Here is a 25,994-nt window from a genome sequence, read left to right on the forward strand (position 1 = left end):
TTCAAAATTTTTTTTTCCGGCAAAATAAATACAAGAAATTTTTAAAAAATCAAAACCTACAGGGAAAATTTTGTGATTCATGGAAGTATTCCTGGCTGTATAAACCCATGATAAACCAGATTGCCTAGTCCATAAATGAAGCCAAGTGCTTGATTTTTCTTGATTTTAATTAAAGCCAAGTTTGAACCCTTTTGACTTTCAGCAAGGAAAGACAGTAGAAATTTCTGTGCTGGAAGTCTCCATGTAACAAACACATCTGAATACAAAGCACACCCTAGTGGAGGCTCATAATTTACCAAAAGAAGTTATATTCCACTCCAAGAAGTGCAGGAGATGCCCAGACTGATTCCAGCAGATTGTTAAAGCCACATGAATTATTTTAGCCATTATATTTAGAGGAACTAACAGTACTGTGGCCCAGTGGGGAATGCTGCAATGTAACACAACCCTTTTCTCCTGCAGCAAATTAACATTTTAGCCCGACTGTAACACCCTGACATACAGTGTGCCTCTATTTAAGGACACCAAATTAAATCAACTCAACATATCTCCTGGAGACATTCCGAATTCATTCAAATTATGACAAAAATAAAATCAGCTTTAAAAGCTAGGATTTATTAGTCTTTAACAGCAATGTCTTCACAAAGCACAGGTAGGAAGAGGAGGTAAGGGTGGTTAGCTTGCTACAAGTCATGATCAAATGCTCCTTCCATAGCCCTCTGTGACAATCTGCTGGAACATTCACAGGGGCCCTGTGTCCCTCCCTGAGCCCACCAGACTCAGGAGAGGAACAGCCCAAACAGGAGGATGTGGTGCTGGTGAGGGTCCCCAGGATGGGGTGAGAGATGAGAATCTGACTCCAAGTTCTCAGAAGGCTGAGGTATTATATTATTAGATTAGATTACATTATATTATATATTTTCTATTATGCATTATGTATTATATATTATATGTTATATTGTATATTGTGTATTATATATTATATTAATTATACTCTGCAATATTATACTATGCAATATTATACTATGTAATATTATGCTATGTAATATTATACTATGTAATAGTATACTATACATATTATATTATATTATATTATATTATATTATATTATATTATATTATATTATATTAGTTATGCTATGCTAAAACTATTCTAAAGGAAGAGAAAGGCTATATCAGAAAGCTTAACAAGAATGAATAATAAAAACTCGTGACTCCTCAGAGCCTCACCACAGCTGGACCATGATTGGTCATTAATTAAAAGCAATTCACATGGAACCAGTCAAACATTCACCTGTTGGTAAACAATGCCCAAGCCACATTCCAAAGCAGCAAACACAGGAGCAGCAATCAGATAATTATTGTTTTCATTCCTCTCTGAGGCCTCTCAGCTACCCAGGAGAAAATCCTGGGCAAAGAGGATTTTTCAGAAAATATCACAGTGACAGCAGGGAGCCTCCCTTTCTTGCTCTCATTCTGCACAACTTGCACAGCTACTAGAATTACTGGAGCCTGAAACCAGTAGCTGGATGTTTCCTTCCCAGCTCTGAGTCTCTATAATTTTAATTTCTATAAACTGCACATACACACTGATGGCAAACAACACTTGCTCTGCTGTTCAATGCTGTGATACAGCTGGAACCAAACACAGACTGAGAGAGAAGCTGAAATCTGGGTACAGTGGAGCCTACAGGCAGCAATGAGACACCAAGACACTTTTCCAAAGCACGGTGTCCATGCTGTGCATCTCCTGGAGCAGGATCAGGGGCTAGGGATGCTGTCCATGAGCAAGCCTGTTGTAGTGTGCTTTCTTTATTTGGCATTCTCTGAGCACCTGCCAGGCCACACAGCACCTCTGCAGGCAGCCCTCCAAAGCCCTGACAGGCAGCATCCCCACAAAATACACCTGTGTCTGCATTAGTCACTCCTGCCTGTTGTGGTTAGGTTTTCAAAGGCAGATAGAAACCTCCAGACCCCCTATTTCTAACTTGCATTTTTCTACCAAGGTAATTTCCTTTCCTGTAGCCTGCATTTTGCCTGGACAACAGGAAATGACTGCAACAAAACAATCAGGGGACTGCTGTTACAGAAAAGGAATTTGCAATGAAGGATTATGCCAGCACCACTTTATGAAAGTGCAGAGTCTTTGCAGTACAAATACTGTGTTATTTGCTTCCACTCATAAAGTACTAGCAAGCAAAAATATAATTAACATCAGAGAAAGCAAGTTACTCAGTACACTGCATAATTGGAACTTGCTCATACCACCAGCAGGGCTCAAAATAATTGCCTCTCTTTCATAGTACAAGCAGAAAACTGAACTAAAAGCTTCACATTTTTCATTTGGATCCAGCCTGTCCAAAGCATGTCAGCTGAGTAAGAGGACTGCCAGCATAATGCACTCACTCTCCAAAAAAACCAGTTTCCCCTTTCCTGTGGGGAAGGGAAAGAGCATTTGAAGTATCATGAAGCGTTAAAAAGAATCATTTTTTTACACAAGCAGCACTGCTATGCAAATCCTGGTTTGGAAATTCCTACAGTGACTACATTGGGAGTAAGGGCATCTACAGGTTGGTTGCACCTGCACTTAAATCTAAGTAAGCAACATGTAAGTGCTGTTTCAAAAGAGACAATTAACATCCCTCTAGCACACACCAGATGGTTCATTCTCCTTCTAACACAGATCGGGGGTTTGGTCACCTCTAAAACACAGTTTCCTACCCCAAAACTTCAGCACAGCCTTGCTGAATGGCCCTGGTTTAACGCTGAGGTTGTCTGTGTATTGTAGGAGCAGAACCTAAAGAAAACTTCCAACATTTCAAACAAACAAAAAAAAAATACCCAACATTATAGATTTCCATACACCCTAGTCATGATCCAAAGCTGGGGGGGGAAAGAAGAAAGAAAAAACCACAAACCCAAGTACACACCACATCACCTGGAGCTGATGAAAACTGATCAAACATTGATAAAAGCCATTGATCAAAGGGGCTGTCAAGGGCAGCACAGGCAGCAGGTTCACAGGCATTTTCATTTTGGGGCCTCATTTCAATTCCCAGCAAGGAGACTCCACCAGTCCTGAAGACTTCACAGGACTTCCCACAAGAGAACATTCCCCCTCTGACAGCATCACATGGGGAGGAAACCGTCAGGGGTTTCACTCTCTTGTTTCTGCATTTATCCCTCCACATGAAAAGGGCAATCAAGCTAAGGCTGCTTACCAAAAATCAGCCTCTGGGTATTTTGTCACTACCTTACAAATAAGTAGTATTGTGGTATTGTCTGCTACAATAAAGCAGACAACAGAAACATTATTGAGCTTAAGAAACAACCACAGAGCTATGTCCACAAGACTACTGCAGACAGCAAGAAAAAAATTGGCTCCACTATGAAAATTTAGATTCATTTTCATGGTATAGGAAATGGCATCTAGAATAAATACTTTCATCTTTGTCTTAAGAAGGAAAGGGGCAACTAAGAAAAAGCTTAGGTACCTACTTTTGCAGTCATTTTTGCCAGGAGTTCTTGCAAATCCATGATTCCTTGCACCAGACTTAAGAAATCACTGCAGGTTGGGCATGCTCAATAGAGAAAGATTAAAAAGAAACAGAAAAGAAGGAAAGACACAATAACCCATAAATAAACAACAATCTATCACACTAGATTTATCTGAACATAAAATGCAATCTGTTTATACAGAATTCTTGCCTTCTGGAAGTCAGCACATGCAAAAATAACAAGCCTGAAAGTATTATTTTTAAAGCAGAGAAACAATCTGTATGAAAATCTATTCTAGAGACAATAAAAAGATTGCTACTTACTGCGATTCAGATTAGGACACTGTGTTATATATCCATTAGGGATAAAGATGATTTTCACATCTTGAATAACACCCTTTGCAAAAGAAGAGAAAACTGGTAATACAGATTACAAACATTCACTTCAATCTGTACAACCTCATTCACAAGTCATTTCTTCAGTGGATACACAAAAAAATTACCAGCTTACTCTACTTGTGAGGAAAATAACTGAAGGTGAACAAAATAGAACTCCTCCTATGTCTCTGTGTGTTTGGAATATTACAGTGATGATACTGCTTTCTCTTTTGTAATCACCAAATATAAGCTGCTTAAACCCTTTAAGTGGGGTGAGCCTGCTGAAAAAAGCAGTGCAATAATACAGTGCAATAATATCCATTGCTCAAGCCGATGACACACTTTTCCAAAAGACAAAATAAAACACAGCAAAACTCTTTTGTTTTTTTTTTTAACCAAGTAAGACTGTGAAATCAAACACTGAAAAGACAAGTAGCTGGTGCCAGATGTAAGTTCACACTTGGTTATATGAAGCTCCCTAGCTCTGTATCTCAGCAGTGGGGTAACTGTGGCACCAGGCACAATCAGCCCAGGCAGGCAGAGATGCCCTGGGCAGGACTGGCAGGAGGGCACTGCAGCTTCTCTGGGGCTCCTGAACCCCAGCAGGACAGGGGCAGCTTCTCTGGGGCTCCTGAACCAAAGAAGGACAGGGGCAGCTTCTCTGGGGCCACTGAACCCCAGCAGGACAGGGGCAGCTTCTCTGGGGCCACTGAACCCCAGCAGGACAGGGGCAGCTTCTCTGGGGCCACTGAACCCCAGCAGGACAGGGGCAGCTTCTCTGGGGCTCCTGAACCCCAGCAGGACAGGGGCAGCTTCTCTGGGGCTCCTGAACCACAGCGGGACAGGGGCAGCTTCTCTGGGGTTCCTGAACCACAGCAGGACCGAAAGGTCCTTCCCAGGAGAAGCTGCAGATGCCCAGTGCCCCTGCACACCTGGGCCCTGAAGCAGCCCAGACGCTCCAGACAGTGCAGAAAATGCTGAAGCTTGGGTTTGTTCTCTTTAGCTCAGGATGAAGCATTTGCTGCATCTGTGGCTGTGCAATGTTCTTACTTCACAGGATCCACTGCTTTAATAATGTCATGGCCACTAAGGGACAGGAGCAAAGGAAATCAAGGGACCTCTAGTGCTGACATTTGCACTTCCCTAGACAACAATCACATGTTGTGACACAGCTCTACCTCCTCACAGACAGAAAAATTTCTTTAAACTGAAAAGAACTTTATCATGACAGCAGTTATTATCTAATTAAATTACTGATTTGCCAAACTGTGCTTTAATTTTCAGTTAAATTGCAATAGGGTGAATTTTGCAGGGCAAGGACATCATCACTTGCTCACATGGCACCCATATGCCACATGCATTCACATGCCACCCATAAATAGAGGCCTCAGAGAGTCCTTAAAGCCTGGCAAGGCAAGTCACATTTCCATGTTCATGTGTTCAAAGAGCAGAATGTAATCAGCAAGCACCGTTTCCTGCTTACTGTCTCATGATCAAATATTAACTGAAAATATTAGCAGAGATAATCAGATCACCCTGTCGTTCTTGCAGCAGTATACACATTTATTAACCTTTTCACTTATGAGAATAATGAAACCATAAGTAATAAGCAATACTGTAACTGGAAATGGAACATCCTGAAAGCCATTTTGCACACTTTCTGTCAGCAGTCATCTGTGAGAAATTAAAAGGTGAGGCATAAAAATACACTTCAACACTTAAGCCTCTGCAGTGAAAAGCTCAACCCAGAGTAAATGAGATTACAGAGTTTCACCACATCATATTGCCTAGCTAATGAGACACCATCCAGAAAGAAGTGATTTTTTTCTTCACCCCTTTTTTCTTTTTAGGTGCATCTTCAAATGTGTTTGTTGCATCAGAGTCACACTGCTCAATTGTCTTTAGGACAGATTAGCATTTAGACATAGCCTGAAGAGGAAACACAACTATTTTATGTGTCTTAATCTCTGGCCACGTGAAAGCATATTACCATGTAATAACATATGAATATGAACATCACTAACATAGATGATTTCTAGGTCCGTAAAACATCTGAGAATGAATTATTATGATCAAACAAAGAAGTAAACTTTCCAAGGGCAGAAATTTTGCTGATGTATTTTTTTAATGGAAAGACTTAATTGTAGGCAAACACTTATTAAAGCCATAATTATTGCAACAAATATGAAAAAACTCTGATTATTCCTGCTTCAGCATTAAGTCTGGGCTGGCAAGAGCATGGATTTGTCCCTAACAGTGTGATGTCAGTGGTCAAAATCTTTCCAGTTTTTCCTTTCCCAAGCAGACACGACCTTTATGTTATCAATAAAAACATTTGGCTAACAACATCCAAAGCTTCAGCTCAGCATCAGGACTCACTAGCTTGAAGAGCCTTCATCTGGTGCAGGCAGATTACCAGCTACACGATGAAATTCAGGTTCTGCAGCACTAAAACCCAATCCCATCCCATGAGGACATAATGCAAAAAGCCCAGTGAATTGCACTTCTCACATATCCACCACATAGAACAGTCCTCTCACATTCTGTGGAAAGGCTCATATATTCCATGAACTCCCCACTAGTGCATTTTCATTTCCTCCATTGCCTTTCATCCTCTTTATAACCTACTTCTCCCACAGAGATAATATCATCCACACAGCTGTGCAGGTTGCCCTGGCCAGGGCTGGGAAGGCTCTACATGGTGGCACCAGCAGATGTGCCTGAAACTCCTGTGCCCTGGCAAAGCCATGCCAGCAGCTCTGCTATAAACTTTATATATATATATACACATATATATTTATTTATTTATTTTTATATATATTTGTATATTTATATATTTATATATTTATTTTTATATTTATATATAATTTTAATATCTATCTATAGTTTATAATATATATTATATATTTATATACATACACATAATATATATTATATATTTAAATTATATATATAATTATAATTTTATATCTAATTTTATATATAATATACATATAAAATTACATATATAGATAATTATACATATATTATTATATATACAATTATAGCCATATGACTACATAAATTATACACATGATACTGTGCAATAAAAACAGCAATATGCTTCTCAGGCACCTCATATGCAATTCCCAGGCACAAGCAGGATCAATAGAGCCTGCTCTGGTAGTTATGAAAACTACTGTCTTGCAACATAAATCACCTTCTCACCAAGGCATTAATAAGCTCATTTTTGCACTAGCTCTTTGGAGGCACCCTTAGGGGGAAGGGTTCTCCTCAGCAATAAAACAAATTTTGCAGATAATTCTGATCCTGCCAGCAATCAGATCCATCCTAGAGAATGTTCCACAGATATCTGGCATCAATCTTTTTCTCCCTTTGGTTGCCTTTTCTTAAGCTTCCTTACGTGATGATAATGGTTATCATCAGCCCTTAACCCTGAAACAAATGCTGGGTTTGTTTGGCTGTCCTGGCTCTGTCCAGCACAGGGTTAATTAATTTTTGCAGTAGCCAGGAGAGAGCATGGCTGGGACGTGGGAATTATTATATATATATTATAATTTACATATAATTTATAATATGCAATATATATATTATATATATATTATCATATATAATAGATTATATATATATTATTATATATATATATATATATGTAAAATAAAATATGTATATATAAAACTCACACCACTGCAGGAGGCAGGGGAAGGGACTCTCTTCCATGGAGGAAGAGTTCCTTATGGCCAAGAAAATGTGGAGGAGGGAGCCATCCAGTATCATCTATTATCAGGAATGTGTACATAATTCATTCTCCTATATCTTTTGTTAATAATGTTGCTGCTGTTACTGTTCATTTTCTTATCTCATGACTCCAGTAAATTTTTCTTATCTACACCCATCATCTTCACCTTTTGTGCCGCTAATTCTGAACTCCATTCCACCCCAGTGGGAAGGGGGAAGGGAAGGAGGAGTGAGAGAGTCTTGGTGGAGGGTACTGAATTGGGGAAGCCATTCATAAACCACAACAGCCTTAATTTTCTATACTCCCTTATTCTAACCACTTATGTCCCACCTGGATCCTCACCTTCCACTACACAGATATATAAATACACAATCACAGGTACCATTTCCATCTCCATGGCCCTCCCTCCCAGGTGTCTGTGGAGCTCATTCAGTCCATGGCTGTGGGTTCCACCCACCCTGGATGTCTCCCAGCACAGGAGGGCTGCTGTGCTGTGCTGTGGCTGTCTGCTGGCCCAGAGCTCAGGTTGGTGTGTGTGGAGCAGCCCATCCTCACTGCCCGTGGCAGCCATGGCACACAGGGACAGTGCCAAGCAGCAGCCAATGTTATATGTACAGATCAACAGCACAGACTGTTCTCATCCAAAAATCAAATCCCCTTGTGGTACACATTGTGTTTCCCTGTCTCTCTGCACTACCCACCAAGTGAACCCAGGTCCTTGAGCAAAAAGAATTCCTTGGAGGGATTTGCCTTTGCTTGAGTTGCTCCAGTCTGGAGTCACCACCAGCATTCTTCCTGCAAGACACTTTAGCAGAGCCCTGTAGTTGTTCAGGGGTGAACTCCCAAAACTCTGGAGCAGAGAATTTCTCTAAATACCAGCCCAATTTCTCCAACATTCCATGACACTCATGATTATTCCCCCTCGAGGCAGATCTCTGAATAACACTCCTAGAAATCTCTATCCTGACTCTAAACACAGTACTGTAGATCATACTGAGAAAACATGGCAGACATAGCAGCAAGAACATGCTTTCCTTAACATCCAAATGAAATTACAAATTCTCAAAAGCTGTTTTAACAGGCCTGAAGGAGGAAAGGCGGGTGAAAAGCTGTGGAAAACACACCTTTTGCCTCCTTGGTTATCCAGTAAAACTGGCTCAGCAATTCTTTTCTTCTATATCAAAACTTGCTTCCATCTCTATTCCTTCATCAGTCTCTCCATTTAAAAATCTTCCTGCCAAGCATCCATGTCTGTGAGACTTTCTTGCCAAGCTTTCATCCTTCCCAACACCCTCTGCAGAAGACCCTTGTGAGGGGCACATGAGGGAACAGACACAAGGATAGGCACACATCCCCATGGACAGGCCAACACTGTGGCCAGTGCTCCACACCTCATACCACAGATGCTTACAACAAATAAACCATCCACCAGCTCTGACTCTTGTTATTTCCACCCTTCCTATCACACATTAGCCACCAGTGAGGGCTGTCCTGGTTTGGGAATGGCACTGCCCAGCTCAGTGTCTCCTCTCCCAAAGCCCAGGCTGTTCCCTCTCCATCCCCCTCCCTGCTGTGGCAGGATGGAGTTGAGAACTGGAGGCACAAAAGGTGAAGATCACAGGTACAGACAGGCACAATTTACTGGAAAGAGTGGTGAGTTAAGAAAATGAACAGTATCAAGATCAATAGCAAAAGGTACCAAAAAAAATTATTCACGCAACGAGCTTGCTTTTCCTTGCACACATTTTCATGGCTCCAGCACACATACAAAAATGCTAATTCTTTTTTAATGCTCTTATTTCCCTGCAGATCTCTGTTTACATTAAGGAAAATATATCTACGTTTTTATATGCTAAAACAGTGAAACAAATTGCTCTGAAAAAGAAAGGGAAATCCTGCTGAGCATATAAATATATGGAAAGAGATGTGTACTCTTTACAAACTGGCAAAATCCCAAGTTTTGCAACAAGAAACGTAAAAAAGTAAGATTTCTGGAACTCTCAAGCAGGATAAAAAAAACACAACCAATTATATTTCTGCCCTGAAGAAAGTTAGTAAAATATTCAAGCACACATAAAGCAAAGTAAGGTACTTGTCTGCTTTCATTATGATCAATAAAAATGGTCAGCTCATTAGCATATCATTAGCTACCCTGCTGTTTCCAAAGTGTTAACACGTAGAAATATTAATTTACAAACATATAATATCCCAGAGTTCTGAGGCTCTGACTGCCTGCATAAAATAAGAATTTAAGATGGGGACTCCAATATAACTTCTTCCTTTTCCTATGTAGCTATAAACATATGTTTACCATCTGTGGAATAGTGGGAAGCAGCTGAGGTAAAAAACCAACAGCTGTAGGATAAAATAATACTATCAATTTCACTTCACACTGACAGCTCAGCTGCTGGAGAATGAAATGCACTGTAGGTTCAGAGCAACCCTCAGACTAACATTTAAGCCAAACGTTGGCTTTTAGCTCTGTTTCACAATTAAAATTCCTAGCTCCTGTGCTGAAATAAGTTCAGTGTAATTGTCCTAGCTTGTTGGAAATCTGGGGACATCTCAGAAAACAGGCAAATTGTAAAATTGTCTTAGGAGCTGAGAGCTTCACATGGAAAGCGAGTGGGTGGTAAATCACCTTGGCAACAAATCCATGCCCAGATTGAGGAAAGGCAGATTGGCCTCTTGCTGCTCTATGGACTCCTTTCACAACAAACACTCACACTGTGCCTTGTTAGCCAAAACTGGAATAGACATCAGGAACTTTCACCTTGTAAACAAGCTGTTTACAAACCGTCCACAGTTCCTACCAAATTTCATGTATATCATGTTTCATGAACCTAAGCCAACTGATTGGAAGCACCTTGTTGACTATTATTAATTTCCTTCCTCACATGCCATTTCATACCGCTTACCTTAAAGAAACCATGTTTCCTGTTTCTCTGTCCGAGCCATAAATTGCTTTCAGGCGTCAAATTTGTTTCTGGGGGATCAATGACACGTTCATAAATCCTGCAGAGGGAAGACATTGCATTTACTTGAATTTTCTCTCTCCTCTGAAAACTTCCTTGACAAAATCAGGTAACAATAAAAGACGAAAAACAGAACCAAAAATAAAACCCCTAAAAATTTTCATTAAACGCAGTATTTATCACTGATTGTGGTGAAGAAAGTATATTACAACTTGAAAGTTAAAAAAAATTAAAATCACAAATATATGAAGACTCCATAAAATTGAAACTCCTTGTGCAGTTGTGCAGCACTAGACTAAAGAAATAACAGTAGGGCAAAAAAAAAAATAGGCCCATCTTAGACTAGGGATGTCTTTCAAAATCTACTCTAGAGAAAAAATGCAATCACACACGAGATCCAACCAAATCCAACAGCCCCTTGAAGCTTTCAGGCTGGTTAGAATTTTGAAGAGACTTCACAAAAGAACTTTATGCCACTCCACTCCCCTCTTTTCCCCTCTATATCTGTGCCATTCCTTGCACATGGAACTTTCTCCCCTTGTTATTGGATTTCCTCAGGCTGGGTGCTCACATGTGGTGCCTCTTCTGCACATCCACCTTGTGTCTGTCACCAGCACAGGTTTGGCACAGAATGGGACATCTTTATGGTATCTAACAATGATAGCAAGTAATACGACCTTTATGTACTGTATAAACGTGCACATGACTGCAGCAATCTGCATACAAAATCTCTAAAATTACCTGATGAAAAAATTGCTGTAACACAATTTAAAAAATAACGTAAGTATTTGGAGCTCTAAACAGGTTTTGCTTGGGGTTTTGTTTATTTTTAGAAAAACTGTAATGAAGTTTCCATAACAACTTTTCCAGGAACACAGATCGCTACAATGACATCATTGCTCCAGAACATGAAAAATTCAAGGCCAGAGTGACTGATCCTGGGTTCTCATGTAGCTATGTCACATCAGAGGGAGCCATGAACTTCCTGCTTCATAACAAAAATAGCATGCTTAATACGAATTATGGAGGAGATGATGAAATCTATTTCTATTACTGGCCAGTTTACAGGGAGTGTGCATTGCTAGGCAATGACAGCACTGTGACAGCCAAGAGAAGAGACTCTGAGTCTGACATAACCCCTAGCTTAAAGAGGTGAAATTATCTGTGGTGAAAAAATTATCTGTGGTCAAACTGTTTTTCTTTCTTTAAAGCTATGGCTTTAAAACAAACCTGAAAAACAGCCACTAAAAAAACCAGAAGTGTCGCTGTAAGACACAAAAGAACACAAGGGCACACCACTGTTCTCAAAGTGAAGAAAAAAAGGAAGTTGAATTTCTGACTCCAACATCTATAGTTTTCCAAGAGTGAGAGTGGATTGGAGGGTGACAATGCCACCTCTCCAATGACACTGGACAGACCACCAGTCCATCAACTTTCTCCTCCTCCATAAAGGGATGCAGAACAATGAGTTATTTACAGAAAGCGTGTGAGAAAGTTCATTACAAGAATGTCAACATCAGGAGGCTCAGAAAAACTTAAAAAACCAGGGTGACACAGAAGTCAATCAACTGAACTTCTCTTCACAATTACACTCCATGTGTTTCTGCCAGAGGCTCGCCAAGTGTAATCAGTGATTTTTCATGTTGCAAGTTGCCATGGGCATTGGGTTTGTATTGACTGCAAGGGTGGCTTCTGTGAGATGCTGCTAGAAACACCCCCATGTCTGGCAGAACCAGAAACACCCCCATGGCTGGCACGGCCAGAAACACCCCCATGGCTGGCAGAACCAGAAACACCCCCATGGCTGGCAGAACCAGAAACACCCCCATGGCTGGCACGGCCAGAAACACCCCCATGGCTGGCACGGCCAGAAACACCCCCATGTCTAGGCCTAGAATAACATCCCAGTATTAAAGAAATTCTAGAAAGATCTACAAAGTTAAGTTAAAGTACAGAGTCCTGTATCTCACCCACTTTTGCTTATCAAGAAAAGGAGTAAACCATTTGTCAAGATGAAATAGAAGCAAAATATAACAAAACCAAAGTCTAACACTACTTATTTTTTTTTTAAGAAACATCTCAAACCTAAGAACAAAAAATATGAAAATTACAGCTAAAGAATGTAAGCACAGCAGTCAGACTTCTTGTAATACTCATAATTTCATTGCTAAAGTTTATTATAATAATCATCAGCCCTAACTCATCACATTTCATGCACATGACGCATTCAGAGCTCTAGGAAAATTCTATCTCTACTATTTAATTAGGTCTATCTATAAAATTACCACGCTGAGCTGTTTTACCTGCCCAAACAGCAGAACAAGCTGATGTTCTTTTAAAGCAGGTTTTGAGAATTACAGGATTTTTGCATGCACTGTCCCTATCAATAATTTAAAGTATAAGTAGAAGCTTTCTGTCATACCTCATGCAAAATTGAACTACACAAATGCAAAACTGCAGCAAAATACTGAATGAGAAACAAAGAATTGACACAGTCCTTGAGCATGAACTCCTTGAGAGCATGTGCACTCAACTGCTCTATCACATGAGGAATTTATCTTTGCATATATAGCATAGCTTTATTCATGATTTTGGTTAATAATGCCCCCACAGGAGATTTCCTCATCTCCTGAAAAAGCTAATCAATATCCCATAAATACCTTCATTTCTCCTATTACATAAAATCCCTGTGCTGACCAGGTTCCAAAACACTACTTATGGAAGAATATTTGATTTTTATTCACCTGGCCTAGTTAAAGGTGATAAAAGAACTCCACAATATCTACCTGCAATTGCATATAAAAAAAAAAAAAAATCAAAACCTGACACTGTTATATGACAGTTCAACAATTGCAAGTTAGGAAGACAAACCAGAGACAGGCTAATGTGGCTTATCTTGTCTTTTCTGGTGATTTAACTCTTCCAGCCTGTGTGGACAGGGCTGCAGTCACCTTCTTTCCAGTCCCTTCATAAAGAGCCATCCTTAAGACACAAAAGCTCAAGATTTCCCATATTCCTCTACTGTTCTACTCGAATTCAAATTACATTTCTGAAACAGGCATTTATCTTAAATCAAGGGGTTCATTAGGGTTAGTCTGTACCTTATTCCACGTCTGTCAGCAAGGCTGGATTGTTTTCCTCAGATCTGCCTACAAAGTAACAGGCTTAGAAGTCAAGAGAGGGCATGAGATGCAGATCAGTCCTTGATTATCTTTTTATGCCAAAAGATGTTTTGGTTGACACCATCTGATTTACAAACTATGCCCATTTACTTTATTATTGTATACTGTTAAACATCATCAGAAAAAAAAAGCCTGGCAAGTACACACACAACATATTGCTACTCCTGTAAGCCCCTCTACACTCCTGGGAAATGAAAAGGAGGGAAAAGCACATCAGTTTAAAAAAATTAAAACAAAGAAACCCCAAACAAACAAAATATCCACATTAAGCTTCCACATCACTCACTTTCCCTTACTTGCCTTTCTTTGGGTTTTTACCCGTGTGGCCAATATTCTGTATTTGGCATATGAACAGCTGAATTACACACTTCAGCGTATGAAGTGCTGGCCTAGAGCTCCTTGGAGACCAGTTTCCAGCACATTTGGCTTTGATGCCAACACAGAGAAATGCACAATACATTCACAAGAGACGGAAGGCTCAGAAAGATGGCTCAGGGGAGCTGTGGTCACTAAAACTGCTGCACACTGAACAGCCCCTCCAACATGAGAGACCCAGGCCTCCAGGTTAATGGAAGCTCTACTACAAACTCCAGGCTCCCAGATTTATGACTGCTGCAGTCACTTCCCAAGAGAAAGCTTGATTTGCCCCTGCTTTACACCAACATATTTCAAAGAAGTTAAACTATAAAACCAGGGTAATAGAACAATGAACCAATCCTACTGTCTTGAAATGCTCATGCTCAGAATACATTCAGTAACCACTGATGCATTTAGCAAAATACAGTAAGAAATACACCTGTTAATCAATAAATACCCAAATATTCTTGTGGTTTGTGTCTATATCTCTACCCTGTCTGCACGCTTTGATTTATTAAGTATTCTTGCGCAATCATCGGGATCACCTGATCTCTCAAGGACACATTTCTAACAAGTGTCTCTGCCATAGTGTAGACAATATGCAGAAAATAGAGAATCTTTAAAATAATCATTGTATTCCTGAAAGGAGATATATTTAAATATTTGCATCCTAATACACACACACACACATATCTTGCTCTGCATAGAGGGAGAACTTCTCTAGAAATCAAGCTCTGTTGGACAAGGAGACAGCTCCCTTCCATGTACTCAATATGTAGCAATATGGCTGATTATAAATAAAACAAAGCAAAAAAAAAAAAAGAATAAATAATATACCTTTCATGCTTACCCCTCCAGATTAATCAATATAAATTATTTTTAGCATCTTTGTAATGTGCAAATACACAACGGTATAATGGTATATATCAAATATAGAATGGTAGAACAGTCAAATACCCTCATTCTATCCATGAGTAGACTGAAACACAGATTAACCAAGATCACAAAGACAGTGTCTCTGCCCAAGATCTAAGCCTTTAGACTGGGCATGACTGAAGCTGAACTGCCTCTCATACTGGGTCCCACTCCTTCTGGAACAAACATGACATGGAATTGTCTCTTGCAGTGAAGATGATTTCTTACACACAACTTTTATAAGCAGAAGTTAGCACTTTATGTCCACTTTTGTGGAGATGCAGCTCTACATCATACATACAGTATTTGCCATGCCAGATGAATTTTTGAAACTGCTGAAATGTTTAGCAGAACATGAAAATAAACTTTGAAAATAAACTACGTGTCTGCTCACATTAGGATACATCAGCCCATATGGACTGATCAGGAGGCAACACTGCCTAAAATTCTGAACCATAAAACAGACTGCAACTCACAGCCACTACAGAGCAGCACACCAAATCATGATATTTTCAAATTCTTCCGTGTCTAAAATACGAGTGGGTTACTAAAATAGGAACATTCCTTCTTCTGTTTGCAGGCTGGATATGAAAACCCTGAGATCAGCTCAGTTGGTTAGAGCATGATGCTTAACAACACCAAAGTTGAGGCCATTCATTACAGAGCTGGACTCTGGTCCTTGGGGTCCCTACCAACTCAGAATATTCTCTGAAATTTGTGAACACTCACAGCCCTGAACTGCATTAAATAGGCTTTGAGCAGAGATTTAGACTGTGACGGTATAAAAGCCATGGGGTTCTTTTGTTTGGGATCCCTCCTCAAGAGGGAAGCTCTAAATTTCCATGCGGAGAACAGGTGTTGAATTCATCACACCCAATTTTAAATGTCTCAAAAGTTCATACCTACAGTGGAGCTAGTCCTCTAGACTCGTTTAATGAAGAGACATGAGTGTTTCTAGGGTGTGATTCATCTTACAGTAAATTATTCACTCTCTAAAGGCCCCTCCAACAGCTGCACAGGAGCCCTTCCTGACATCAGGGTGAATCATCAAAACAGATTTTTGCAATTCAAAGCCTGATGCTCAAAAATTACACTCTCCTGCAACCATTCATTACCCTGTATACATCCATCTGGATCTTCAGATCCTTTAAATACACTGAAGGGCATAGAAAACTCCTGTTCATGGCAGTCTTTGAAAGAAGCACCCTCAACTTGCATAAAGAAAGGTAGAGAAGGAAGTTCCCTGTGTTTTGCATCAATCTTTTCCCTAATCGAATTTGCAGAGGTGTGGACCACCTTTGACCCTTGCTATCATCTCCAGCTGAGCCTGCACAAACACAGTACACCTCAGAAATAGCAAATGAGGCCTCCTAACACAGCCCATTTTAAAAAAACAATCAGCTGCTTCAAAAAGTTTCTCCAACATGTTCTCTGAACCCACCTGCACAGAGAAATTGATTGCTTACATCAGTTCCTAGCTTTCAGATACAGCATTGGCATTTGTCTTTATCTCTATACTTCCAAAGAGATTAAGAATTTATTTTAAAAATAAATACTAAGATATCTTTACATATTTCTCTTTCAGCCCATTTTCTATATGCTTCCCAATGAAAATGTGTCAATACCAATGTGATTGGATTTTCTTGATAGTGTTTACAGATAGGACACATTACTTGACATGTATTCAGTTCTGGAGCAACTTCAACTGAATTATTCATTCAGTTTCCAGTGTTTTGTTTCAGAAAAATAAACTTCCCAAGGGAAATTTTGATTTATTTTTTTTGGTGCTATCTCCTCTGCCATAGTGTAGAAGTTCACAATCATTTAATAGAGGAAAGCAATCTAGATTAAAATCTTGGGGTATGAGGGAAGCCTTTTCTTATTAAATTTTGAATATACAATAGTAAATGCCAACCAACCATTTAATCAAGTTGTTGTTCAGCTTTGTAAGAAAAAAAAAATATGTGTCCAGTAATAGCATATGTCAGGTAAAAGACTCAAGAGTGCATGCTCAGTTTACATTCTCTTCAAGGTCTGTCACCCAAATGATTTCATTGATTTTCCTGTATAATCACAGAGACAAAGTTAATGTACTCTATTTTTCACTTTAATTATTCCAAATACAAATCCATCTAAATAAAATTCTGTTTTAAAAGTCTCTTTTTTTCATTCAATAAAAATTCAAAGTAACTAACAAACAGGAGGAAACTACACAAATGCAAGTGGAGATAGTCACAAGAGCACATTTTCACTGTCAGGTTTTGGGGGTTTACTCTCCACACATCAATTGTGTAAGGGTGAATTCACAGAGATATCTGCCTGTGCAGGGCTTTTGTTAGAAAATATATTACACTCCTCAGTTTCCTACAAACTTATCCATTCATTCGGTCAGAATTTCTTAAGCACTAAGCTAAAACAAATCATTCTTATTGACCCAAAGTAGAGGACTGGACCCATTATATGACACAGCAGTGGCCTCACAAAGGGCAGAAATGCATCTGTCAGAGCTGCCTCTATGGCAACTTTCATCTGGAGAAAATCTACCTGAGGTAGATCCCAACACCTTTACAAACAAGGTCAATATTATGAACTTTACTTGCAAATGACAAAACAGATACAAATGGTTCCTGACAAGAACAGTGCAAAGAGTGCCTAAGCCCCAGCAGCCTGTCTGCAAGGCTGCAATGTTTGCCCATCTTCATGTAACACAAACAGCCCTTCTGAAAGTGTGAAAAACCCAGAACCAAGGCTGAGTCAGACTCTAAGCAGAAATAGAAATTTGGCTATTTGCTTAGGATTGTCACGAGTTATACAGAAAAAATAAATGCCAAACCATGAGGTCAGCTGTACCTTACGTGTATGGATCCAGAGCAGGGCTTTTAGTGTCACGACAGCTGGTTTGATACCCAAATAGTGATCCCATTTCTCAGCTTAGGCAACTGCTGCTTTTGACTAGGACACACTCATTTTCTTCAAAGCAGCAGGTGTGATGCCCCATGCAGGACTTGTGACCTGTCTTGGTTTAAGGCAAATTTGGGAGAAAACTTCCCAAAGGGGCTCCTCCAGAAAACAAACCCACCCACACAGCCCCTCTCCCCAACCAGGTCAGGGAGGATTCCTTGGAGAGAAGTGGAAAGAACCTGTTTATTTAACAGGCAAAGCACCCCCAGCACACAGAATGAACAATACCAGGTGACACCGCTCTGAAAAAGATGACAAATTCAGAAAGTCTCTCTTGGGGTGCTCGCTCTGTTCTCAGTCCCTCTGGCACTGGGGTGGCTGCTGCCCAGAGCAGGCCCCAGCTAAACACCTGCCAGCTGATGGGAGATGGGAATTAATTCTTTGTTTTGCTTTACCTGTTAAACTGTCTTTACATCAATTTGCATCCTTCTGAATCCCTTCCCCATCCCACTGCAGAGACAGCAGCTGTGTGCTGCTCAGCTGCCTAACACCACTAAACCACACAGCAACCTTTTCCTTTTAGATAAAGCTGAGTTCAATAAATAGCATGTGGCTCCTCGCCCTGGCACTGCCCTTAAAACTTGTACACAATCCACAGGTAGCAGGAGCACACAAGAATATTTCTCAAAGGTTTTGGTGAACATGATAACTTTTTGCCACATTCAGCAGAACTTAAAGGTGGTGTCTAGGTCAAAAGAATTCTTCCTCTGAAGTGCTGAGGTGAATATCATCTGCATATACAGATTTTTTTTACAAAAATCAATGTGCTCAACTTCTATGGATTAATGTGAATTCGGAACTTTAAACATCTCCATACAGAGCTGAGAGCTACATAGATCAAATGACACTTTTCAAACAGATATCTGACTCTCCAAAGGCATTTTAGCATCTCTTTATCACTTGTAAGCAACTATCACTATCTGGCTACCAGAGCAAAAACCACAAAGCAGGAGGGTTTTTATGATGCACACAAATATCCACTACAGTCAAGGAGCCAAATACACTTATTAAAAGAGGACAAAACTAAAACTCATAACCTAAAAGACACCCTTTAACCTCAGCAAAATTTGAAGCTCAGGTTCTAAACCAGAATACTGAATAAAGCAAACTGTTAACAAGAAAGCTAAAAGCACAGCACACTCATTTGTTACCATACCAAGCATCATACCAAAAGCCCATCTCACATGAACCAAATGTTCAGAGTACATCCCAGATGCAAAATACCATCAAACCAAGTCTGAGCAATTAAAAGCAGATTCTAGAAATAAGAGGAAGAAATTAATTCAATGGGTTCTTTCAAGATATAAAAAGAAGAAAAGCTCCTCTCCCACAAATTAAACAAGAAACCCTTAGAGCAAGATACATCTGAGATAAAAACTGTATTAGAATATCTATGAAACAAGTAGTAGCCAATTAAGCCTATCTTACAATCAGAAAGCAAAAGAGGAAGAATATGCATCAAAATGTGCACAAATAAGGTCTTGCAGCAAAAATGAACCCCAAAATAAAATGCTAACAGAACAAAGAGGTAAAACCATGATTAAATAGCTAATGCCATCTCTATTTTGTCACGAATTAAAACCATGATTAAATGGCTAATGCCATCTCTATTTTGTCATGAAAATCAAAAAAAAAAAACAAACTAAGGTTGCTTTTGGGGTTTGTCCCAAGGTGTTTATTGAGTAAGAACTGGCAGTTCTGAAACTCTGCTTCTATTCCACCTGCCTGCCACAGAGGGATGTGCTGGTCTCTGGCCCAAGACCTGCAGAACAGGGATCTTCACTCTGGCAGTTACAGAACCTGAGGCATGATAACCTTTGGAGCAGCCCTTCTTCACAAAATATATGCAGCCTTTGTCTTTCCTTTTGTTTTCCCTTTGTCTCAGGCTCCTCTCAACCCCAAAGTTGATTTATCTAGTACAGTAAGATAGGTGCAATTGTGAAAAGAACGAGCCTTTTGATTTCAACTCTTTCTGCACTGGTACAAAAGCTAAATTTAAAATTCAGTCAAGCCACAAGAAACCTTTTTACTAAACAGCTTCTTCCCCCTTCCAAAACCACATCTGCTGAGAAGTTAATTGCTTTACAGGGTATCTTGTCACAGGATCATCTCATCAAGGGGCTCATGTCATCACTGGAGGATTTGTATGTAATCATAAAATAACCTCATCCATATTCCAGAGCCAATTTGCTGCAGTGAAGGAAGGCAAGTGCAGGCTGAGGATGGAGCTTTGCCTTTGCTGCCCTGCCCCTGGTGCTGCCCCAGCTCTGTCCTAAGGCTCTCTGCTCTCCCTGGAGCTGCCACTCCTCTGGAACACCATGGCCTCATTCCCTGCTCCTCAGCTCTTCCTGCAGGTGCTTCCAATAACTCACATCTCCCTTTTCCCGTGGTGTTTTCCAGCTGTCCAGTTCAGTCTTGGTGGTTTGAAAGACAACACTGCAGTCCCTCCACAAATAGCTAATTGGCCGTGACTGGGGAGGTGTATGAAACAGACAGTAAACACAGAACAAGCCATTATATTGGTCCTAAAATTAAATTTAGATGGAAACTGCCAGCAGACAGGCAGAAAAGCACTCTGCAGGGACAGTACATTTCTCACAACATCTGACACACTGGGGAGGTGAAAGCATGGTTCTGCTCAAGTCAATGAGAGTTCTCACTGCAGCCTGCACTGGGGTGTTCCCCAGGGTCCTGCATGGCACATCTTTCAGACAAGTTTAAGGTAAGGAGCTGGTGTGACAGAGAAAAATTCAGCTTGGGCCGAAAAACTCCAAGCTGCCTCAGCTAGCACAGTGGCAGTTATTAGTTATTTGCTTTCACTATTGATGTGCTGAAGAGGATGCCATTGAAACTGCAGCCCAATTAAAAGTGCAGCTTCCACTGATTCTTTCATTTCCTGCCTGGTCTCAGATCCAAGGACAAGTTACAGGACTGGCAAATGCATGTTACCTTACTCCTGTGCCAAGGATCAGGGTACCAACTTCCTCCTTACTGCTTCTTCCATGCATCCTTCCATTGGCAGGACAGATCACACAACAAGGATTCTTCATTCCATTAAAATATTTCAAGTGGAAGAGGAAGCCACTTTAATGGAATATTTAAAATATTATATAAAATATAAAATATTATATAAAAAATATTTAAAGTGGAGGAGGAATCTACTGCCCCAGAGCCCCCTTGGTGTTCCCAAGCCCTGCCACCTTCCACCTCTGAGCACCCCACACGGCTCCAGCTCCTCACAGCCAAGGCACAAATGGGACTGATCCTGCACCACTGCCCTTTAGAGAGCTGTCAGTTTTGTGTCACCCAGTCATGAAATAATGAGAACTGTCAGGTTCTGGGGGTATTAAGAAATTCAATCAAGCAGACTCTACCTCCCTGCAGCCAGCTTGAGGATTTTGTCAAGATTGGATTCCTAAAATAATTACCTTGCGGGTAACAGCGCTAAACTGCCAAAGAAAGACACCTCAAGTACTAAAGCACTCCATAAAGCCCTGGGCTGGCTTCTCAGCTCTCAGCAGCCCCAGCCCTGCTTGCTCAATCGCCCTCTCAAGCCCCACCACACTCAGGAGGTTTCAGATCTTCTGGAAAGGCTCTGCACTATTTGCTACACAAAGGCTCAGGTCTCCAGTCTGCTGTTGAATAGTTCAGAGGGGTTCTCACCTGTTCTTTGGCAAAGATCTAAAAGTATTTAACTAGAATTGAGCTATCATTTTCTCAATTCAGCTCCAATATTATCCTATGTGACTTGTAGTCCTAAACTCCAGAATTAAGCTAACCACTTCAAATGGAAGAGTTCATTTATTTCTTAGATCTCAGTTAATCTGGCTGGCTGGAGCAAGATAACTGTTTTACAATCTGAAAGGAAAAAGCTCAAAACATTGGCTTTATCTGGCTGACTCTTAAATTACTATGATCACCCCTCTGTACATATGACCCCCACATCAACAAATAAAAAAGAAATAGAGCCAAGTAACGGGAGACTTCTCCTGAAAAAAATTCATAGAAAAATTTCCAAGTACATTTCAAAGTGTACAAGCTAAATTTTCAGAGACTGCTCTTGTAACTAACCACACTAATTTAAAGACTTACTGCTTGATACATGTCTACATGTATATTGGACCAATATACACATATTTGAGAATTTGGTAATACAACTAGTCACACACCTTTGGAAAATACAAAACCATCTGAAGCTTGCCAGTCTTGATTTAAGAGAATTTGCTCTGTCATTATCCATCTTCTCACTCTGACACAACCAAAGCATAAAAATATAAGGAATGCAAGATGGCAATGGTGAAGCATAACACAATATTCCTGTCCTGTTCAAGCCACCAACCTGTCTACCAACATTGACAATTCACCAGAAATCACCACAAGTCCCTGTGGCATTCACATTCTCTGAAAAATCCCTTCACCCAGGGTTTTCTCCTGGGAAGCCTCAGAGAAAAATGAAAACAATAATTATCTCATTTGCTTCTCCTGTATTATGCTCATGTGGAATGTGTTTGGAGATTGTTTACCCACAGGTGATTGTTTCCCTGGATTCTGCTGTGAGTTGATTTCACTCTTTGGCCAATCAGGGCCAAGCTGTGTCGGGGCTCTGGAGAGAGCCACGAGTTTTCATTGTTATCTTTTTAGCCTTTGTAAGTATCCTTTCTGTATTCTTTAGTATAGTTTAGTATAGCATTCTTTAACATAATATATCATAAAATAATAAATTAGCCTTCTGAGAACATGGAGGCAGATCCATCATTCCTTCTTTCATCGGGGCACCCCTCAAACACCGTAAGTCCCCAGTTCTGACTGGGGGAGGGGGGATCAAAACCATTGCTGAATTTATATTGAGCAGTTTATTGGGATTTGCAGGGACCAAACTCTGCCCTGAGCTCCTATGGAAGACCCTTAATCAAACTCCTGGAGAAGATTGTGCTCCTCTCCTGCCACCAGCAGCAGCTGGAGCAGCTCCCACAAGGAGCCCAAAGCAGATCCCATGCTGAGCAGGGCTTGTGAGGCTTCTCTGCTGAAGCTCAGTGTCCAGATACCTGTGCAGGTGGTTTCTGCCTCCTGGGGGTGGCCAAAGGGTCTAAAACAGGTAGGAACAGATAACAGATGTGGATTGGGATTGTTACCTTTTTTTCCTCCAGTACTTTTTCAGCACTTTCATAAATACTCCTGCGTTCTCACACATCTCTCAATGCAGTATACAAAGGAGTTCAAATTATTTTTGGGGGATTAAAAATAAATTTTCATCGTAATTGAGGGCTGGATTAAAACAGATGATTCAGTCTTTGGTCACACCCATGCCACCATTCTGCTGATGCACTAGCTATTCAGTGAAAAGCCCTAGCTATTTAAAAGCTCCTTTAAAAAGAAAATAATGCTGACTGAATCCTCAACATTTCCTTGCAGCTAACTGCAGTACTGTGATGATAGAGACTGATGGCAGCTGATGTGGTGTGCCAGCTGCAGATCTCCCTCATGCTAAGCATTTCACAGCCCTTTTGCCAAACAATAGAAAAACCTCGTGGGTGACAATGAACCAGCCCACAACACCACAGCTCTGAGGTTGGGGGCACCCACGATGCACAATTACACCACTCTGCCCAAGTTACCATTTCTCTGACAGCTTTTGCTACAGCTTGGAGAGCAGAGAAGCAATCTGGGTCACAAACTCATATTCAAATAGTGAGACTAAATTACCTAGCTGCACAGCACTGTCACCACACCATTTTCTCTCTCAAGAGAAAGTGTTTTACAGTAACTAAAGCAGCAAATCCCTCTTTTAAAAACATCCCTTAACCTTCTTTAAATTTATTACACCTTAATTAAAGTCACAGAACTTTGTTTAGATCAGTTGAAAACCTCAGGTTGGCAGCCAGAATATCTAATTTATAAGAACTCGGACGTCTTGGATTCCCATCTTTGGAGGATGTTACTTTAATTTATTTATTTTTCCAATTAAAAAGTTCTCACTGCTCATGCATTTTTTATTCCCTAATGCGCTGTTCTAACATAAAAGAAGCAGACAACATGTTTTTTCAGTTGGAGACTACTTCCAAGCCTGCTCCAGTTTTATAATCTATTCTCTTATGCTCTTACCAACCCCCTCCATCAAACAGCTAAGATATCCATCAAAACCACAGGCTGGATTCACAGCAAAAGGCACTCCAGCACAGATTTTCACTGGAAGAACACTAATTTTTTCATCAAAACACCTTTCTCTCCTTTGTATGCCCACAGAGTTCAAGTAAAGGAAGATGGATATTGTTTGAATAGGTGAGTACCTCTGTAGCAATATGGCTGATGATAAATAAAACAAAAAACAGGAATAAATAAAATACTTTTCAGGCTTACCCCTCCAGAATAATCAGCTACACTGAGAACAACTTAGAATTTCTATTTTCCAAATAGATTTTCAAGAAATAAATTTTGATAACAGTACCTGCCACCTCCTAAATTGTAGGTTCCATGCTATTCCCTCACTCTTCTCAACACCATTAAATGCAACATATGTCTGTGCTGTTACTGCCACAGGGGACAAACATCTCAGTGGACAGTCAGGTGCCATGGGAAACTATACAGACTCTACAGCTAAAATTCCCAGAGAAAACAAACATCAGATATTGCAGGATTTGACAGCCTCTTGAGGTTGCAAATCTCCTGACAGCACAGGTATGAACAGAGGTCCAAGCTGAGAAAAAGCATGGCAGAGTTAATTTGATCATACTCACATTAATAGAAATATCTATTAGTACTACTGGTTATTTAAGGACAATGCAGTTGCAGTTGCTCTAGCTGAATCAAACATTCACCAGAAAATCCTTGACAACCCCTTTTTGCCTAGAGCAGGGAGGCACAGATCCTACCAAAGGCAGCAAAGTTAATTTCCATGTCACTTTGAGCACAGGTTTTACTTGTGCATCAGTAGGACATTCATAATTAATGCAGTCTTTTCATTTCTCTAAGCCTTCAGAACCTTACTAGACTGTGAAATGCATGTTAGCAAGGGCACCCACGGCTTCTCATGTCAGGTTTCTGAGACATCCCTGGCTAGCACAGAAGCTCTTCAAGTCAGTCTGGAGGGTCCAGTGATGCTTAGCAGGTTTCTAGCCTGGACTCCAAGGTATCTTTTTTTCTGTCCCATGAAAATGGGCTGAGAAATCTGGGGCTGCTCAGCCTTGGGAAAGCTCCTCGCTCAGATGACCTTCCAGCACCTTCCAGCTCCTAAGGGGACCACAAGAGAACTGGAGAGGGACTTTGGACAAGGAAACAAAGTGGCAGGACAAGGGAAAATGGCTTCAGATCAAAGTGGGGTGGTTTAGATTAGATAAATAAGAAAAAACTCTTCACTGTGAGAAGCTGTGGCTGCCCCATCCTTGAAGTGTTCAAGGCCAGCCTGGATGGGGCTTGGAGCCACCTGGGACAGTGGAAGGTGTCCCTGCCCATGGCAGGGGGTTGGAACAAGGCCATCTTTAAAGGCCCTTCCAACCCAAACATCCCTTGATTCCCGAGCCAGCAGTCCCAAGCTCTAACATCAAATTCAGCTGCAATTCCCACTCCTTGTTCTTGAAGGGGCACTAAAAGGAGCCAATGAGAAGCAGCAGGAGCTGTTTTCAAAAGGACCTGTACTTGGGCAAATAAACCTCCTTTGATACACATGCTTCCCCCTCCACATGACATCTCATTAGAACAGGGACAACTGCACTGTTTTAAAGGTGATGCTTTAAAGGCACTACAGGTCCTTGCTATTTCCCAAGTACTTTTTTCCCTAGTCTACCAAGGTCTGAAAAACAAAGCTGGCTTTGAATTGAATCCAAAAGATAATCAAGTACAAATGTCAAAGCAATTTCACAAATCAGAGTAATGTGGGTGATAGGGCTGGGAAGTGGAAAAGGAGATTTGACTATCTGTTTACAAATTAAAGGCTTCTTCTCCAATGCTTTCTGATCAGCTGCAGTTCTTGGAGGCCAGAGTATCACAGTATGAAT

General features: G+C 40.5%; 1 protein-coding gene across 8 annotated transcripts in view; it reads right to left on the reverse strand.

Annotated features, from left to right (window-relative positions):
- Positions 1-25,994, reverse strand: part of NELL1 (neural EGFL like 1) — a 273,376-nt gene that overhangs the window by 205,503 nt on the left and 41,879 nt on the right. For all 8 annotated transcript variants that reach the window (XM_074543909.1, XM_074543905.1, XM_074543908.1 and 5 more), the window contains exons 5-7: positions 10,532-10,628; positions 3,821-3,893; positions 3,498-3,580 (exon numbers count right to left, since the gene is read on the reverse strand). In XM_074543909.1, the coding sequence (XP_074400010.1) occupies positions 3,498-3,580; positions 3,821-3,893; positions 10,532-10,628 (253 nt within the window). The remainder of the gene's footprint in view (positions 1-3,497; positions 3,581-3,820; positions 3,894-10,531; positions 10,629-25,994) is intronic.

This window comes from Zonotrichia albicollis, chromosome 6, assembly GCF_047830755.1.
Source record: "Zonotrichia albicollis isolate bZonAlb1 chromosome 6, bZonAlb1.hap1, whole genome shotgun sequence".
NCBI lineage: Eukaryota > Metazoa > Chordata > Aves > Passeriformes > Passerellidae > Zonotrichia > Zonotrichia albicollis.